Source organism: Bos mutus, chromosome 16, assembly GCF_027580195.1.
Source record: "Bos mutus isolate GX-2022 chromosome 16, NWIPB_WYAK_1.1, whole genome shotgun sequence".
NCBI lineage: Eukaryota > Metazoa > Chordata > Mammalia > Artiodactyla > Bovidae > Bos > Bos mutus.
The window spans coordinates 41,168,230-41,188,107 of NC_091632.1; the positions used below are offsets into that span (position 1 = coordinate 41,168,230).

The window sequence follows — 19,878 nt, forward strand, 5'->3', positions numbered from 1 at the left end:
ATTTTCATTCACTGTAAGAACCACTATTAAATGCATTGAGAAAGAAGAAATGCTGCCAATTAAATTATAATCACACCGCAGGATGTACAATGAAGCTTGACATCAGAGATAATGTGAATGGAAGAAGTATATCTTAGAATCAAGTTCAGCTCCTGGCCTAAGGAAGAAGGCAGCCCATGGGTATAGCTGAACACCAAATCACAAGAACTGGAGAAGAGCGGAGTGCAGCCTGGTCCTCTCTGACCAGACGTGATGATATGTGAGACCATGAACAGCCGTGTTCAGCCAGAGTGTTCTGGCCCTCTCTGTCAAAGCATCCTACCTGATATAGAGATCAAAAGACAAGATGACAAACAGAACAGCAGAGTCTTAGTAAACTGAATAAAACATGGAAGAGCACAGGTCATGACTCAACAAGCTTCCAGCTTACAAAACATCTTAATCACTTTGAATTTTCTGAAGGAAATGGGGTTTTTAAAAAGCTAAATGAGAGCATTAAGTGAAGTGAAAGTCACTCAGTCGTGTCCGACTCTTTGCGACCCCATGGACTATATAGTCCATGGAATTCTCCAGGCCACGATACTGGAGTGGGTAGCCTTTCCCTTCTCCAGGGATCCTCCCAACCCAGGGAGCGAACCCAGGACTCCCGCATTACAGGCGGATTCTTTATCAGCTGAGCCCCCAGGGAAGCCCACAGTGACCAAATGTTCACTGACAGATCAACAACCATATATACAATGAACAATTCAGCCATAAAAAGAAATCAAATCCTGACATATGCTCCAATGTGGGAGCTCCCTGAAGACCTTATGCTAAGAAAACAAGCCAGACACAGGAGGGCTAATGCTGGCTGATTCCACTGATATGGTATCTATAGCTGTCAGATTTGTGGACACACAAAGGAGAAGGGAGGTTGCCACAGAATGAGGGGAGGGGAGAATGAGGAGTTACTGTTTAATGGGAACTGAGTTTCAGATTGGGAAGCTGAATAGGTTCTGCGGATTGGCTGCACAATGATGTGAAGGTATTTATAGGCACTGAACCATTCGCTTTAAAGAGGTCAGAATGGTTAATTTTAGATTGTATATACTTTACCACAATTTTTTTTAAAGTATGTGGTTGTCTTTAAAAAATAAATCTCTTCATTTATATAAAATTCCAAATAGCATAAAAACAGTTCTAAGTTTCTGTTCAAAAGAATAAAGGACCAGATGAATAATAAGAAATAAAAACCTATTAAAGAAGTTACTAAAATTCACTTTACCTGATGGCTAGGACCAACACGAATTTCTCCCTGGGTACTGTTCAGCCTCCTGTCATGAAAAGAGCACATCAGGTTAGCAGAGCATAGTTCTGACATAAATAAGCACATGTTTTCAAGAGGCAGAACACAGGAAGAATTAGCTTCCCCACTATTTGTAATGTTGCCTGCACATATACACTCCCGCCCCAACCCCACATGCAACATTTTTCTTCTAAAAGCCCTTTTACTGCAGCTTCCTGCCTTGAGTTTCTATACCATCCTCCTTTCACCCCACAGAGAGATGGACATTCCTATAGTACAAATCGCAATCCATGTGTCTTCTTTTCAAAATATTTCAGGGTGCCCTACTATAAACTTAATTAAAATATAAACAAGATAGTTTATGATTCCTAGTGTACACACTGGGTCATTCATTCATTCTCTCATTCAACAAATATTTTTTAAGTACCTACTGTAAGACAGGAACTGTCCTGGGTATTGGGGATAAAGCAGTGAAAATAACAATATTCCTGGCTTACGGGAACTTTCATTCTAATTTGGATTAAAAAGCAAAAGAACAAATAATAGGTCAGGTGTTGATATGGGTCACGGAACTAAAGGGGTGGTTAAGAATGAGCTTTTACAGTTCCTTATACAGGGCAGTCAGAATAGGCCTTTTTAACAAAGTGAAGTGAAGCAGAGATGTTCAGGGATGTGCGGGCATGAGCCCAGCAGGTCCAGGAGGTGATGGACCGTCTCCCTCCCATGACATTCTCACTGCATCTGCTGCACTCGCCCTCCCTGGTGCCAAATCCAAACCGCCCAGGCTCCTTCAGAAAACCAGCATTTCACCGAAACCTTGCTTTATCTCCTCCCATGTCACCTCACACATCCTAGAAGTGTGGGGTATCTTCCCCTTTTCATTCCTGGAAATATTCACTGAAGGTCTTTTCATGCCAGGCCCTCACAGGGCATGCAGGGCGTATACACTGTGGATGAAGAAATGCAGACCCCGCCTCCCAGAGTTCCGTTACCCTTGACTTCTTCCCATCACGGCTATCTGTTGACTCTCTCGGGAAAACCCTCTCCCTGCCCAGTGATACATCCTGAGTCTTACAGTCACCTGTGAGCTTTCACTAGTGGGCAGAGAAGTCTTTTCTGCAGCGAGAGCTGCTCGATGACTATCTGCTGACTTGGACTAAGCTGAAGAGCAGAACAGCCAAGACCAAAAAGCAAGCCCAGTCTCTGGCTTTTCTCCCATGAATCTGATACCTCCACCACCCCCGCACACGCGGATGCACACACACACACCATTGGTTTTGAAGCTATAAAATGAATTTCGGAAAAACTTATTTCTTTCAGGTCCAGCACTTCCTTCAATCCGATAATTTTTCTCATGAAGTCTTATTTTGGCAAAGAGGGCAGCAAGTATGAGCTGAGAGAAGACCAGAGAGAAGACCAACAAAAATAAAGTGGTCTGATCCTTAAGATCGTTACAATCCACAATCCGTCTACCTAGGGAGGCAGCAGGTGTGCCCCAGACACCAGAACAGGTCCAATCACTATGTTCATAAGCCCAATTCATTTCAGAACGGTAGAAATGCTCAGGGGAGTGATCAAAATTAGGCAGGCTTCAAGAAGGGGAGAGAGCCCTAAAGGAGATGAGGAGCCCAAAATCAGGGCAGAGGCGGATTCCCAAGTGGGACCAAAACCCCGCTGAGGCAGGAAACTGAAAAAGAGGGACAGAGGCAGGGTGGGAGAAAGGCTGGCATGAGGGGCTGCCTTTAACTCACTAGCCACCCGAGATGCAGAGCTGACGTCCCAGGGGTTTTAAGTAGGATCACAAACAGCTGTTTTAGGAAGCACGTAGAGGAGCCACAAAGGCCATGAGGCTATTTTAATCTGAGTACTTCTTTAAAAAAAAAAAAGGCAGTCAGTGTTACCTACCATTTCTGTTTTATAACTAGCTAAAAGCAAAAACTCGTTGCCAAAAGCTCTCTCCTATATTTCTAAATACTTTCCAAAGGCTTGCCTGCCTAGAAGCAGGTCTGGCCCAAATGTATCATCTCCGAAAATTTCAGCCACAGCCCACATAGCAACGTGTGCCCCACAGCTCAACTTTCAGGTTCTTCTAGAAGGTCTATGTTGGGCCAGGGTTCTCAAGTGGTTGGTTATGGAAGCATCTTCCCATCACTGCCACACACTGCTAAGTCCTGGATAATTTCAGGACAAACAATCCTGGTTCATTTTTATTTCAAAGGTGGGGTTTTTTTTTTGCTTTTTTCTTTTAGTTAATAAACCAGCACTATCATATTTAGCTCAAAACTGTGCCACAGGGACTTCCCTCGTGGTCCAGCGGTTAAGACTTCGCCTTCCAACACAGGGGTTGTGGCCTGGATCCCTGGTCAGGCGGCTAAGATCCCACATGCCTCACAGCCAAAAAACCAAAGCATAAAACAGAAGCAACATTGTAACAAGTTCAATAAAGACTTTAAAAATCAGATCAGATCAGTCGCTCAGTCGTGTCCGACTCTTTGCGACCCCATGAATCGCAGCACGCCAGGCCTCCCTGTCCATCACCAACTCCCGGAGTTCACTGAGACTCACGTCCATTGAGTCAGTGATGCCATCCAGCCATCTCATCCTCTGACTTTAAAAATGGTCTACATCAAAAATCTTAAAGAAAAAAAAAAGAACTGCGTCACAATAACTGAAAGTGAAAGTCGCTCAGTCGAGTCTGACTCTTGGCAACCCCATAGACAATAACATGTCAGGCTCCTCAGTCCATGGAATTCTTCAGGCCAGAATACCGGAGTGGGTAGCTGTTTCTTTCTCCAGGGAATCTTCTCAACCCAGGGATCAAATCCAGGTCTCCCACATTGCAGGCGGATTCTTTACAGTCTCAGCCACCAGGGAAGCCCATGAATACTGCAGTGGGTAGCTCTCCCCTTCTCCAGCGGATCTTTACAACCCAGGAATTGAACCAGGGTCCCCTGCATTGCAGGAAGGATTCTTTACCAGCTGAGCTACCGAGGAAATCCCCAATACTAAAACCCCACAAATACTTCATAAAAAACTCCTTATGTCCCACTTATTTGTATAAAAATAGGAGACTAATAACTGTTAATACTGCTAATAATGACACAAAGTGAGAAAAATAATGTTGGGAAATGTTGGGAAAGCCAAAATGAGAAATCAGTTTCTCTCTTTTATATCAACGAAGGGTACTTATTAATGAGTGGACTGAAAAGCACAAAATAAAGCAAAGAATCCTTTAAAATTAAAAATCAGTTTTTACAAAAAAGTATTTATAACATGCAATTTTTAAACATTAGGGATTCCCAGCAAGAGATACAACAAAGTTGTATTTGAGCGAGATTAGGATCCAAGGTGAACAGACAATACAATGGCATGAGCCTACCATCTCCAGGAACTCACAGATAGAGAATAAATTGCAGAAATATTTTTAAGTCCAAGAGAAAAAGAGGTAGATAGTGATATACGCTACTAAAGAAAACTGGATGCAACTAACACAAAAACTGTCAGAATATGAACTAAAATGAAGAGAAAAAGTACGCTTCCTCCTGGGAAACTGCCAATATTCAGCTAGATCTGGAATCCCCCGAACATCTCAGTCCTTCCTTCTCCCAATAGCAGCCATGCTCTATGTTCAAAGGTCCTCGGCTGCCACCTCCCTGCCCGACTGCTCCTTCTGAGGTTCCCACCTCATGCCAGCAGGCGACATTCTGCCATGACTAATGGACATCTACCTCCACCCATTCTGGGACTGTCTAGTACAGAAACTGAGATTTCATCCCTTTTCTGTATTCTCCCAGTATTGAATACAGTACCTGTCTGGCACTACTACTCATTCAAGGCAAATGGGAAATTCCTTGGTTACATGAGTATTTCTACACTGCTAGAATGCACAATTGATAAAAATCACCAGGATTATTTAAATGCAATATCAACAGCCTGTAGAAAACATTCAGTCATCTTATGCTGACTACTACATTTTTCCTTTTACTTAATACAGCAAATCTCAAACTTTCTGGTTTTAGGTAATCTTTTCATTCTAAAGTTATTGAAGTCTTAAGGAAGCTATATTTTTGAGACGTTTCAAAATATTTACTTATTTTAATGTAACAACAGGCTCATGACATAATATAACACATTCTTATGAAAAACAATATTATTTAAACAAAAAAAACAATGAAAATAGAGGCACTGTTTTACATTCTCACAGATCTCCTTAAGATGTGACCTTATAGGAGACAGCTAGATTCTTGTATCTGCTTCCATATTCAGTCTGCTGCAATGAGTTCTGATTAAAGTATATGAAAAAAAATAAAACTAACCTCACACAGATTACATAACCAAGAAAGGAAAGACCATTTGACTAGTCTTTTTGATAATTATGGATATTCTTTTTGATACTACACCAAAACTCAACATGAGATTGTTTCCTAAAGGTCTTTTGCACAGTGTTACTCTAAAACCTTATCAATGAATTTTTGGACTTTTGTACGTTAAAATCTTATTGGTCTTTGATGGATTTTCCACTCATGATTTTGTCATGCACTTGTTAGATAGAAAATAGTCGTTCAAGAAGCTCTAATACTTTTGCCACATGATGAGAAGATCTGACTCACTGGAAAAGAGCCTAATATTGGGAAAGACTGAGGGCAAGAGAAGGGGATAACAGAGGATGAGATGGTTGGATAGCATCATGGACTCAACGGACATGAGTTTGTGCAATCTCTGGGAGACAGTGAAGGACAGGGAAGCCTGGTGTGCTGCAGTCCATGAGGTCGCAAAGAGTCAAACACGATTTAGCGACTGAACAACAAAGAGGTTTGCAGATCTTCCAAATATTAATAGTTTTTTTAAAATCACATTCATTAGTATTACCATACATCTTGTAAGAAAAGTCTGTTAATGTATAGAAGCTGTTAAGCTCAGAGTGGTGGGTAAAACTTTTTCCAAATTCTATTTATTACTTGAAAGCTCCAATCTTGCATTGGGAAAACAGCTGTTTTCCTTAAAATGGCAGGCTCACCAAGATCATTATGAAGAAAATGTCCACCAAGTACCCAAGTGAGTATCCACAGTCTATCAGTTATTCTTTCAAATAAAAATGGTGTTCCATGAAAGAAGTAGCTAGTTAAGTTTTGGACTGAAACAAACAAATCGAGTCTGCTGGTATGCACCTTCTGGTCTTTCATGTTGCTTCCCATTTCATCACAAGGAACTCAAGGGCAGGATCTGATAAAAGTAATAATGGGGTCCACAAACCAGCTGTGAGAAGCACTGTTATTCATATCATACATTATGAAATTCAGAAAATTCTGGGGCCTAACTCATTACGAAGATTGAGTTGTTTCCTGTTTTGTATTACCTGTTACCCTGTTCGCTTACACTTCTTCACTCCAGCCCATCAATGTGAAATATTATACTTTTGTTGAAGAAAAGAGATGTTCACACATATAACTTGATTAAGAACTCTGACACTGTTACACAGAGAAATTCACAGGAAGAGAATGGACACTGCATCCATATTAATGGAAAACAAAGTAAAGTCTGCAGCCACTTTCTGAAGTCATGGGGACTGGGATTAACTTGCGTGTAGAACAACAGATGCTTTTGAATTAGGGTGCTGGACAAGGCTCTTGATAATCTCCTGGACTGCAAGGAGATCAACCCTGAATATTCACTGGAAGGACTGATGATGAAGGTGAAGCTCCAATACTTTGGCCACCAGATGGGAAGAGCCAACTCACTGGAAAACACCCTAACACTGGAAAGACTGAAGGCTTAAGGAGAGGGGGCCGGCAGAGAATGAGATGGTTAGAGAGCATCACGACTCAATGGACATGAACCTGAGAAAACTCTGGGAGATAGTGCTTGAAAGCAGAGTTTGGCAGGCTGCAGTCCATGGGGTTATGAAGAGTCAGATATGACTTAGCAACTTACCAACGGATCAATAAGAACAAGACTGTCCAATGAATGTTCACTGGAATAAATTCTTAAAAATATGCTGGTGGCTAAAATTTAAAAGGGCCCTAATTGAGAAAATGACAGGTTAATCCTTCAATAAGCAACAATAGCTAATATATAAGTAGTAAATCTCACACGTAGGTGATGGATACTCCATATGCAATAAGAAACCAAAGATGGAAGTCATATCCCAGGATAATGCAAGATACATCGATGTACATCTTTACCCTTGCCTCAGGGTTTCCCCTCATATTACCTTAAATTTAGGTATCTTATACTTGTATACCCCTTCACAGATCACTGCTTTGTCATGGCAAAGGGGTTTGCATAACTCAATGAAGATATGGACCATGCTGTGTAGGGCCAGCCAAAATGAACAGGTCACAGTGGAGAATTCTGACAAAACGTGGTCCACTGGAGGATGGAACAGCAAACCACTCCAGTATACTTACTGTGAGACCCTCATGAACTGTATAAAAGGACAAAAAGATATGACGCTGAAAGATGAGTCCCCCAGGTCTGACGGTGTCCAATATGCTACTGGGGAAGAGCAGAGGAGAACTAGTAATAGCTCCAGAAAGAATGAAGCGGCTAGGCCAAAGTAGAAACAATGCTCAGTGTGGATGTGTCTGATGATGAAAGAGAGATCCAATGCTGCAAAGAACAGTATTGGATAGGAACCTGGATTGTTAGGTCCATGAATCAAGGTAAACTGGAAGTGGTAAAGCAGGAGATGGTAAGAATAAATACCAACATCTTAGGAATCAGTGAACTAAAATGGATGGGAATGGGAGAATTTAATTCAGATGACCATTATATCTACTACTGTGGGTAAGAATCCCATAGAAGAAATGGAGTAGTCCTCATAATCAACAAAAGAGTCCGAAATGCAGTATCCGGGTACAGCCTCAAAAATGAGAGAATGATCTCGGTTTGTTTTTCAAGGCAAGCCATTAAATGAACGAATACTCATTGGAGGAACTGATGCTGAAGCTGAAGCTCCAGTATTTTGGTCATCCAATGTGAACAGGTAACTCACTGGAAAAGTCCCTGATGCTGGGAAAGATTGAGGGCAGAAGGAGAAGAGAGAGTCAGAGGATGAGATGACTGAATAGCATCACTGATGCAGTGGACATGAACTTAGGCAAACTTTGGGAAATGGTGAGGGACAAAGAGGCCTGGTGTGCTACAGTCCATGGGGTCACAAAGAGTTGGACACGACCAGGTGACTGAACAACATACTTGTATGACAAATACAAGCGAAATAATAACACTAGTTACTACTCACTAAGTGCTCTCTATGCCAGGCACGGCTTTCCTGGTGGCTCAGTGGTAAAGAATCCACCTACCAATGCACAAGAATGTGGGCTTGATCCCCAGGATGGGACGATTCCCCTGGAGAAGGAAATGGCAACCCACTCCAGTATTCTTGGCTGGGAAATCCCATGAACAGAGGAGCCCAGTAGGCTACAGTCCATGGGGTCACAAATAGTCAAACATGACTTACAGACTAAACAAACATAACAACAATGCCAGGTATACATTATTTCATTATTCCTTGACAACTCTATGAGGCAGTATCCTGACTTAATAGATAATAGTAATGGTAGTAATTGTAACATCGATAAAGAAACTAACATACACAATGAACACTTTCAATGTACCAGGAATTTTGAGCTCAGCAAATTTCAGACATTGTCTTATCTAACCTTAAGGATGATGACCCTACACAGTAGGTGCTATTACTACCTGTCCAGATAAGGAAACTGAAGCAAAGAGAGTTTATAACTTGCCCATGATTACACAGGTAACAGGTTGGAAAAACCAGGATTCAAATTCAAGTTTAGCTGATTACAAAGTTAGAGCTCCACATTCCATATGGCAGAGTGATTAAGTTACTGAACCAATATTACACAACTAATTAAAAACAGAATTACTATGAGAAGACACAGCCCTTTCCATACTTCAGTTCTATGTTCATTTCCAGTATCAAAGTAAGACAAAAATCAAAAAGCTTTTCTTAAATCTACAAATCATGTTAAAAGTGAAAAATCCATCAAAGTTCAACTTACATAACATTGTCAAAATTGCAAAATTATAGAGATGGTTGCCAGGTGTTGGGAATGGTGGGAGGAGAAAGGAAGGAGTGGAATCTTTGTGATGACAGAACAGATCCTGATTAGGACTGTGGTGACACAAAGCTATACCTTCGATGAGATGTGACAGAACTGTACACATACTGTACCAACATCCCAGGCCTGGGTTCTGATGCTGCACTGGAGTTCTATACATACCTACTGGGGATGTGAGTGAAAGGTACATGGGAACACTCTTCCTGCTGCTGCTGCTAAGTCACTTCAGTCGTGTCCGACTCTGTGCGACCCCATAGATGGCAGCCCACGAGACTCCCCCGTCCCTGGGATTCTCCAGGCAAGAACACTGGAGTGGGTTGCCATTTCCTCCTCCAATGCATAAAAGTGAAAAGTGAAAGTGACGCTCAGTCATATCCGACTCTTAGCGACCCCATGGGCTGCAGCCTACCAAGTTCCTCCATCCATGGGATTTTCCAGGCAAGAGTACTGGAGTGGGGTGCCATTGCCTTCTCTGACACTCTTCCTATAAAACTAAAAAATTAAAAGTTGTTTTAAAGCAAAACAAGAGGTTAACTGAATGGTGCGTCACAGATAGACTACGGATAAGAAAGAAAGCCAGACATGAAAAAGTTGAACAAATGACAAATAGAGCCCCTCAGAAGAGAATGTAGAGGGACTTTCCTGGTGGTCCAGTGGCTAAGACTCTGCGTTCTCAATGCAGGCGGCCCAGGTTCAATCCCTGGTTAGGGAACGATATTACACGTGCCACAACTAAGATCCAGTGCAGCCAAATAAATAAATATTTTAAAAATAAATTTTAAAAAATATACTCCAAACAGCTGAAAAAATTACTGAAGAAATAATGCCATAGTTAATAAGCAATGAGATTCATATTCCTTTTTTCTTTGTAATTTACTAGAGATATCTGGTGTGGGGTCATCCTTTTTGAGACATACTTAGCTGTGAAGCACACTACAAAAAAAAAAAAAAAAATTCACCATCCTCACCAGAAAGGAAGTATTTCTCTGTGCCACTAATGTAAATAATATACATATTTCAAAACAGTTGAGTTTAATCCCCATTATTCTACACATCTTTGCTCTGGAATATGAAAAAATAGTCCCATAAGCCAAATTACAACAATAATGGTAAGTCATTGTGTTTAGTCCTTGAGTTTAAAAAAATAGAAAGAAATTCATTGTATATGAAATCTGACACAAAAGAAACTGATGTAACAAAGCAGTGTCCATGGCAACTACAACTTAATATTTCAGTCCTCTTCAGCTGCAGTGGATTAAATAAAATGACAAGATGTTCCCTTTGAAAAGTAACCTGTTACCATGGAAACGTTTTAGTCTAAGAAGTAAACAGGGAATGGACAGAAAGGAGCAGGGAGCCTGAGACTGAATATCAAACAGGGAGAAGCATCTATGCAGAAGAGATGAGGCAGGGGTGCCTGGCCAGATGCAGGAAGCTCCTTGAGAAGAGCACGCTGGCTGTAAAAAAAGAGCAGCCAGGACAACACCACGCCTTGCCCCCAAGAGAGGGATGCAGTGAGGAAGGCCAAGGTCTGTGAATGTTTGCTTAAGACCCCCAAATATCTCTATGTGATCATGGTGACTGCTTAAGACAAGAATCTGCATCTACAGGGAAAGAAGAGGGACAAGGATCTGCAGTCATGGGGAGAAGACACAAGCTGGTAGAACAGAGGCCTTTGACAGGCAGCCTTCGTGGCTACTTTCCATCACAATCCATACCCAGAATATAATGCATGGCCTCCCCCTGGCACATTCCCCAGAGGCTGGGACCAGTAACTCTCAAGTCAGACCCTGCTCTGTGGCTGGTGCTGTGAATGAATGAAATCACAGTGCCATCTTCCTTTATCCGTCCTTCATATCAGAATGCTCGGACAGTAGATCATTCTCATCTTTTCTGGAGGGTGTCAAGCTGAACAGGAAGACTGACATGAAATCAACAGAAAAAAGACTAGAATCTCTAGCTACTAGCTCATTCAGAAAGTGACGACAGAGATAGACTATGGGTCCAGAATGAAATACATCAAATTTTAGGAAATCAAAAGACAATTTACCAGAATCACTTCTTCTCAGAAAGGTGGCAGGCAGGACTGAAAAAGGACTGATAAGAAGGAAGACTACAACAGCATGGTGGGTGTCTCAGATTTCTTCAGCATGAACACATATTTCTAAAGCAGTCTTTCCAATAAGTCTGAAATTTCTTTGAAGTCTGACATAGTTTCTTTAAAAAAAATGTAAATTTTATATTCTTGTTGTTGTTTTTGTTGTTGTTCAGTTGCTACCTCATGTCTGACTCTTTGCCGCCCTGAAGACTGCAGCACGCCAAGTTTCCCCGTCCTTCACCATCTCCCAGAGTTTGCTCAAATTCATGACCATTGTGTTGATGATGCCATCCAACCATCTCATCCTCTGCCAATCCCTTCTCCTTCTGCCCTCAATCTTTCCCAGCATCAGGATCTTTTCCAATGAGTCGGCTCTTCACGTCAGATGGTCAAAGTATTGGAGCTTCAGCTTCAGTATCAATCCTTCCAATGAACATTTAGGGTGGATTTCCTTTAGGATTGACTGGTTGGATCTCCTTGCAGTCCAAGAGACTCTCAAGAGTCTTCTCCAGCACCACAATTTGAAAACATCAATTCTTCAGTGCTCAGTCTTCTTTATGTCCAACTCTCACATCTGTACACAACTACTGAAAAAACCATAGCTTTGACTGCTGCTGCTGCTAAGTCGCTTCAGTCGTGTTGGACTCTGTGCGACCCCATAGACGGCAGCCCACCAGGCTCCACTGTCCCTGGGATTCTCCAGGCAAGAACACTGTAGTGGGTTGCCATTTCCTTCTCCAATGCATCAAAGTGAAAAGTGAATTTTGAAGTCACTCAGTTATGTCCAACTCTCCACAACCCCATGGACTGCAGCCCACCAGGCTCCTCCGTCCATGGGATTTTCCAGGCAAGAGTGCTGGAGTGGGGTGCCATAGACAGACCTTTTTCGGCAAAGTGATGTCTGCTTTTTAATACTCTGTCTAGGTTTGTCACGTTTTTCACTCTCCTCTTTCACCTTCATTTATATTCTACTCCATAACATATTACCATTCAGTGTAAGATCCAAAAACGTGAGTAAAATCATTGTGCTCTGCATGTCCCCAGGATGCCCCATGATTTGAGCGCCCTCACTGCCCAGAGCGAAGACTTGTTAGACACACCTGAGTCCAGATGCCTGGGTGCTGGGGGGAGTACAGACTTTAGAGTCAAATGAAGCTGGACTGAAATTTCACTATCAAGGTTCTGTCAGCTCTAAGTGTAATCTTGAGGACACAATTCAATCTCTCTGAGCCCATCTCTGAAATCAAATTCATAAAGGCTACTTTGCAAGGCTGCTATGAAAATGAAAGATGATCCATGAAAAGAAGTTGATACATGTCTGTCATATAGGAGTCAGGACTATTATTAGCTGCAAGCACTGGCAAGAGTGAGAAAGGGAGACAGTTCCTTTATTAGGGGTTCCCAAAGCATCACTGACCTCTCCCTCAGTCTCTGTCACAGTCAGGATTTTATATTTCACTTGTGTAATTATTTCTCTCGATGGCTATCCTGACTGAAAGCACCATGTGGGTAGGAACCAAGTCTGATTTTAGCTCAACTGCTACTTTCCAGAGCCTTTGGCAGTCACTAAATTTCATTTTATTAGAAATTTTATTAAATAAAACTTTATTAAATATTTACTTTATGTAAAATTAAAAATTTATTTTAATAAGTGACTCCAATATTTTAACTCAACTATCATTTAGCCATGGAAGTGCAAGTGTTAGTTGCTTGTTGTGTTTGACTTTTTGTAACCCCATGGACTATATAGTCCACCAGGCTCCTCTATCCATGGGATTCTTCAGGCAAGAATACCTGAATGGGTAGCCATTTCCTTCTGCAGTGGATATTCCTGACCCAGGGATTGAACCTGTCTCTAGGCAGATTCTTTACTGTCTGAGCCACTAGGGGAGCCCTCATTTAGCCACTAAATAGCAACTCAGTGCTTCACTGAAAGTTAAAATTCATTTGTGAGAGTATACTCCCCTCCCAAGCAAATTAATCTAAGACAGGCTTGATAAACTTTCCAGAAGGAAAAAAAAATCAGGATTCATTCAAAGTAAATTAGTCAACATTTGGAAGAGTTAACATTTCCAATCCATACACAAATGCAAAGGTCAAGACAGGAATTCATTAAAATCCAGAACCATAGTATTTGAAATTTTCTCTGATGGAAGCTTCCTAAAAGGCCCCCGATCCTAGCCTTCTAGCTGAACAGAAGAAACCAAGGTGGAAGAGATAAAGGTGCTCTTTTGAGGGGTCCCAGTGAGTTAACTACAAAGGACCTCAAGCCGCTCTTTTTTAATAGATTCCCCGTAAATATAATTTGAAATCTAGAACCGAGAATTTAGGCACTAGCTAAGGGAATAAGAAGAATTTCCATGCTGATAACAAGATGCAGTAAATATGGCCTCCACACAATAATATGAATATCAGGAAAAAACTGGTAAAAAAATTTTTTTAAATAACATGTGAGACAGTGCTACATTCAAAATGGATAACCAATAAGGATCTACTGTATAGCTTAAGAAACTCTACTCAAATGTTGGGTAGTAGGCTGGATGGGAGGGGAGTTTGGGGGAAAATGGATAACATATATATGTAGAGCTGAGTCCTTTCCCTGCACATCTGAAACTACCTCAACATTGTTCATCAGTTATACCCCAAGACAAAGTAAAAAGTTTAAAGTCTGGGGGGAAAAAAAGGGATCAGAATACTAAGAAATGGGAAAAACATAATCCCAGAATAGTATCAGTTTTTTTTAATGGAATAAACTTAGAGGAAAAAAAAAAAATGAGTGAGAAAGGATCTAGTTTCAAATCACTACCAAGACCTTGTTCTACTGTCTAAAGTTCTTATTTGTCTGTTCCATCCCCCGTCCCCCACCAGGCAGCATATCTATCCACAGCATGTGACTCCACCCTACCTCAGGCTCCTCGTGGGTTTTACTGTCATCACCTGCTATGATGATGTGAAGGAAACAGTTGTAAGGACCACACTCAACATACACTCAACACAAACATACATACATATATACATACATACACACACACACACACACACAACACACACATGGCAGTTCAGAAAACAACTTTATTTTAAAATCCCACCATAATTTATAATGAGTAGTATTCAAAGATTAAGCCTATTTCCTGACCAAAAATGTTGCTGGCTTTCCATACACTGATATCAACCTATAATATGTAGGAACAGAGTGTCCCCAGAAAAAGAGAGACTTCGGACCAAAGAAAGTGTGTCTACGACACCCATCTGAATGTCTCTCTCTTCCTCCTGGGAAGTCTCTAGAAAATGCTGTTTTTTTAGAAAAGGACCACCCCCTTGCTCCTGGCCACTGCAGTGGTGTGAATTTGGGGAGGGAGAGGCGACAGTGTTGGCAACCCAAGTATTAGCCTACACATGCTCCTCCCTCTCCATTAGAGAAAATGGTCAGAAAAGAACACTGCGTACTACTGCATGCGCCAAATGCTACATGACATGGAAGTAGAGCCTTTTTTAAAACTTCGAGAAAAACATTAACACCTAAAGAGCCTGGCCAAACATATTGGTCATTAATTTAATTACCATAATTGCTAACACAATTCCTAAGATGGTCTTAATCTAACATATTGACCAACAACTACAGATATTGTTAAGCTAACCACACCTACACAAGATTGGAGACTTGAACTTTGAATTAATAACAAAAATACACTGAGCAATTATGTGTCAAGCACTTTCATATGGCTTGCTTCCAATCTTTATAACAACTGTGAGGAATATTTACCCCCATCACCCATGAGAAAACAGAAGTTCAGTTTGACAAATGTCACTTACTAAGTAGAATTTGAACCATATCATTCAGCTCCAGATGGAGTTTTCTCTCTTACCACAGACGCCACTCATTTAATTCAGCATATTCATGCCAGAGGCCCATCTCAGGCACTCTACAGTCCAGTAAGGAAGACAATCAATCAAAGAGCCACAAGCAATGTATAGTTCAGAGAACTCTGATAGAAAGTCCAATTATCCCAACTGAATTAAAATGGACTTTTTTAGTTTAAATCCAAAGTTTCACAGAGCTTAAAGAGATTCAATTCATTTTCTTTCAGATTTGCTTTAAAGATATATTCAAGAACCTGACTCCTTGCCTGTCACAAACTGCTGAAGGCAGATGACCATCAGTTTGGGAGGAGATTCACAAACACACGCATAATTTCAAATCTCCCTTTTGCCCATACTGTTCTTTTTACTCTGTCAGACATGATGTTTTACATCTTTAGAATGAATGTTTTTCTGTTTGAAGGACAACTCAGTTCAGTAATGACCAAAATATAAAATGAAAAATTAATTCAGAAGGAAAAAGGATCAGGACCAACAAATGACTGAAGACTCACAGACACAGTAGATATTAGGTCGCAGGTGTCAGGTTCTTTTGATTAATTCTTAGGCTAACACAACAGAATCTAGCAAGTGGTCAAGGGCAGCAATCTATCGTAAGCAGATTCTCAGGCTCTGCAAAATTTATGTTGACAGAGGAACACTTTGAATGTAAGGATCAACCTCAGACTCTGATTCAAGATGCTGACGTGATGACAAGAAAAGCTAGTAACATGGTAATATTTGGGGGAGCTTTTACTTTCACATTCTTCTGGAAACATACGGTGTCTTCCCCAGCATCCCTGATATGCAGCAGGACAGGAACAGTAAGTCACAATGCAACTCACCAGCCTCCTTTCCAAGTCCACACCACCCAGGGCTGAGACAATATTCCCAACAAGGGACAACTCCCCATGTGCTGCACCTTCACCCCCACCTCCACCACCACCAGACAAGCCTCAGAGCAGAAGGTAGCTGGTCAGCAAGTAATCTCCCAAAAGTATTTTCCCAAGACGGGAACATGTGGCACAAATGCACAGCACGTAAAACAGTGCTCTAATGACTTACTTCAGTGGACTGGAAACAGAAATTCAACTGTTAACAATAGAGGGTCCGCACAGATCCCAGTAGTTACTACAAGACCTCGTGGTCTAATGAGCTGGCCACACTCGAGCTCCACAGACCAGCGGCCAGCCGAGTGGGAGGACCCAGCCAGAGGTGGTCCGGCTACCCCTATAGCTTCTTGTACACATCTGATCTGCCGAAGGTAAAAAAAAATTTAAGGAGAATAAAACAACCTATGACAGAAAGGCAGTTTTCTTAACAAGTGTTCCTCTAACTCAAACAGTAGATTTTCTGAAATGAGGCAGAAACTTGAGTCCTGCAGGGCTCCCACATGTGAAAGCAAGGCTGAAACATCCAGCTCCTCCAGACTCAAGAACGGAGGACTCCACACTCACAGGAGAGGTGAGAATGGAAGAGTAGAGGTGCTTCTAAAAGAACTGAAAGACAGCAAATTCCAGAAGCAGTGCTACCTGGGATGGGGAAAGGTCAAACTGGCCATCGGCCCCCAATTACCAAAAGCAATGACAGCCCTCAAAGGAATGGGAAAAGAGTTAAAAACGGCAGGTAATTGCAATAACCTTAAATCATCCCTGTGTAATTCACCTCCTTAATCACAACCCCAAAGTGAAACTGCTAGGAGCCAGGTTATACCTCAATAATATTTTTGTTGACTGGAACGTACTGTCAGCCTTCCTAACCTACCACCCAAACCAGGGCCTCCTCATATAGGTATTAACCATGCACAGCTCCGCGCTCACACAGGAGGAGCTCACAGGGAGAATTCCTCTGTCACTGAGGTACAGGACACTCTTCCGGTCCTGTGAGAGTCTCTCATCTGCACAGTCTTCTCTGTCGTATGCTTCCTGTCATCCTCACAAAGGCACAAAACTTAAGTGTTACTTCAAAATTTTTTCCAACTTCTATCAGAAGGAAAAAGAGAAGAAACAAAAAGGGACAATTGATAAAATTCAAAAACTTCTTATCTACTTGGGTCAGAATTCAACTTGTCCTGTATCTGCTTATCATGACTGGCTCCCTAAGTCAACAACGGTGAGAGCCATCCACCTGAGCCTGGTCTGCCAACAGGACGCACAAAAAGCACAGCCGCTCCTCAGAGGAAAGGCTGGTGCCCAGGGCCGTCAAAGAGGGAGCACAAGGCCCGGCCTTGTCGACGCTTCCACCTTCTCAGGCAGTGACTCCTCCTGTCACTCCTTTCCTACAGAATTCGAAAGTCACATGACAAAATACACATACAGGACAAATGCCATCTTTTCCGAAAACAAAGATTACAAACAAAAAACCTGGAACCTCAATATCTAACACAAACGTCACTGAATATCATTTTTTTTTAATTGCCAAGAAATTTTCCACCAGCTCCAAAAGAAAGAATGGATTGCTTCCTTTGGAAGCAACAGAAAATACCACGCCATAACCATTAATTTCTTTAAAAATCCATTTTAAGCTGATACTGTTGCAACCACAATCTAAAACCTGCATATGTCAAAATGTATGCACTATTTCAGACTTTGGGAAAAGATCGCAAGAATTATAATTTGCTCTGGCAAACAGGCTCTCAATCAAAACAAGTTCCACCCACCTTCAAAGCAACCAATAGCTGCCCACCTACTACCCTCCCTAAAACATCCAAACAGAGCGGCTCTTGGGCCCGGGTGTCCCCCCCAGCCACACACAGCCTGGCAGCCTGCAGGTCTGCTCTGCAGGTGCCGAAGGTGAACGGGCTCTGCAGCAGGGACCCAGTGAGGCTTGCTTTAAATCGGCACCAGAGAGGAAGGGGTGAGGGAAAGGGGAAGAGGACAGAGATCTAAGACACTCTACATCTGCTTCGTGCATCTCTGAGCAGACCCCACTCTCAGCTCTGATCTCACACTCTGCTCTACCACCTACACGGCCAGCCGGGGCTGAATGCAAGGCTCTCAGAAACATGCACTAGGAATGATGAGATGATTCATACACATCCTCAGAAGTGAGAGACGACAGCCCAAACCATCACACTCCTTCCGGGAGGCCAGAGAGAGAACGCCTACCTGCAGGGGCTGAACGGATCATCCATGACTAAGAGAGGCTCTGGTGAGTCTAGCTGTGTCCCTGCACCTCCACTTACTGTGGAAACTCTGCCCTTTTCTACTCTCACAACTCAAAATGGAGGCACATGCGGTCTGAGAGCCCTCGCGGAGCTCGCACTGAGCTTGTGCTATGACCTAAGCCTTCACGCAGAACGCAGAAACTTCCCCCTCACACTGACAGGACTGAGCATGTGCTGTGACCCTCCCTCATCCATACACTGTCTCTCCACGCAATCAATCTCAACCCTGCTGTTTCCGTAAATAAAGCCCAGCCAACAGACTGCAGCTTCTCCCGCATACCAAGCTAGTGTGAAGGGAAGTGGGGCCGCGGAAAGGGGATCCCAGACAGCCAACTCCAGGGGCCTCGCCGGCCTGCCACCCACAGGCTGCAGACAAACACCCTGCACTGTCTAGACAACTGCAAGTTCTGTTTGGTCTTTTTTTTTTTCTCAAAGATAAATTATGGTTTTAAATAGCAAGATGAAGAAACAGAGTTAAAAAGCACAGATATGCGTGATTATACATGAGACTAATGAACAGAATATTGGCATCTACCTAAAAACAGAGTGGCAGCTACATAAGGGAAAGAACCCCACAAATTTCTTGTGGAAGACTGTACACGTTTGGGGAAAGGATATACAAGCAGTTCTGGCCAAGTTCTGGAGTATTGGGTATCATCACAGCCACAGGCACAGAGTGGACAGTATAGCTGAAGAGCAGCTCAACAATACTGGATTTTATACAAAGAGTATAAGCTCCCTTAGATAAGAAGTTCTAAAATTGCCTAAATAAGACATAAAACATCTAAAGTGATACAAACCCAACCAGGGGTGCTTAGCAAAAGGAATGTACTGCTAACAATAAAAACACCACGAAGGTTCAAATCGAGAGGCCAATGAACACCCAGGTACCTAAAAAATATCAGTTTAGGTCTCTTGATTCAGAACTGGAGACAACTCTTTAGAACACTGCCTATGAAGCAAAATTCATGTAAAAATTTAATCAGAAGCGATTTCTAAAGTCACATAGACATACTGAGCACTAAAAAGTATCCAAGTCTGTACCAGCCCAGACATTTTTTGTTAAAATCCTGAAAAACACATTTTATGCCCTCACCCTTGACCTCCACTTTCAACACAAGAGAAGCTGGGCTGTCAGCCATATAAGAAATCCTAGTTCTGGATGTGTATGTGGGCTTAGTTTCCATTTGTAAACTTGAAAAGGAATACCATGAAACTCCCCCAAATTTATAAAGGACTAGAGAGGGTAGGAAAGAACAGTGCCAATTCTGTTTGCCATTAATGTAATTGAGTGTGGAAAAATTAAAAGCTGCTTAAAAGGATATACAGGGTCCTCAAGATTCCCAAAGTAAACACAGGATCCATTCCATTTCCTTGGATCTCC

At 42.1% G+C, this 19,878-nt stretch overlaps 1 protein-coding gene across 4 annotated transcripts in view; it reads right to left on the reverse strand.

The window, feature by feature from the left end:
- RERE (arginine-glutamic acid dipeptide repeats) overlaps positions 1-19,878 on the reverse strand; it is a 416,446-nt gene that overhangs the window by 125,289 nt on the left and 271,279 nt on the right. For 3 of the 4 annotated variants that reach the window (XM_070385173.1, XM_070385171.1, XM_070385172.1), the window contains one exon: positions 1,265-1,313. In XM_070385173.1, the coding sequence (XP_070241274.1) occupies positions 1,265-1,313 (49 nt within the window). Of the gene's footprint in view, positions 1-1,264; positions 1,314-18,435; positions 18,636-19,878 lie in introns of those variants that run through there. The other variant, XM_070385174.1, reaches the window with a different exon arrangement.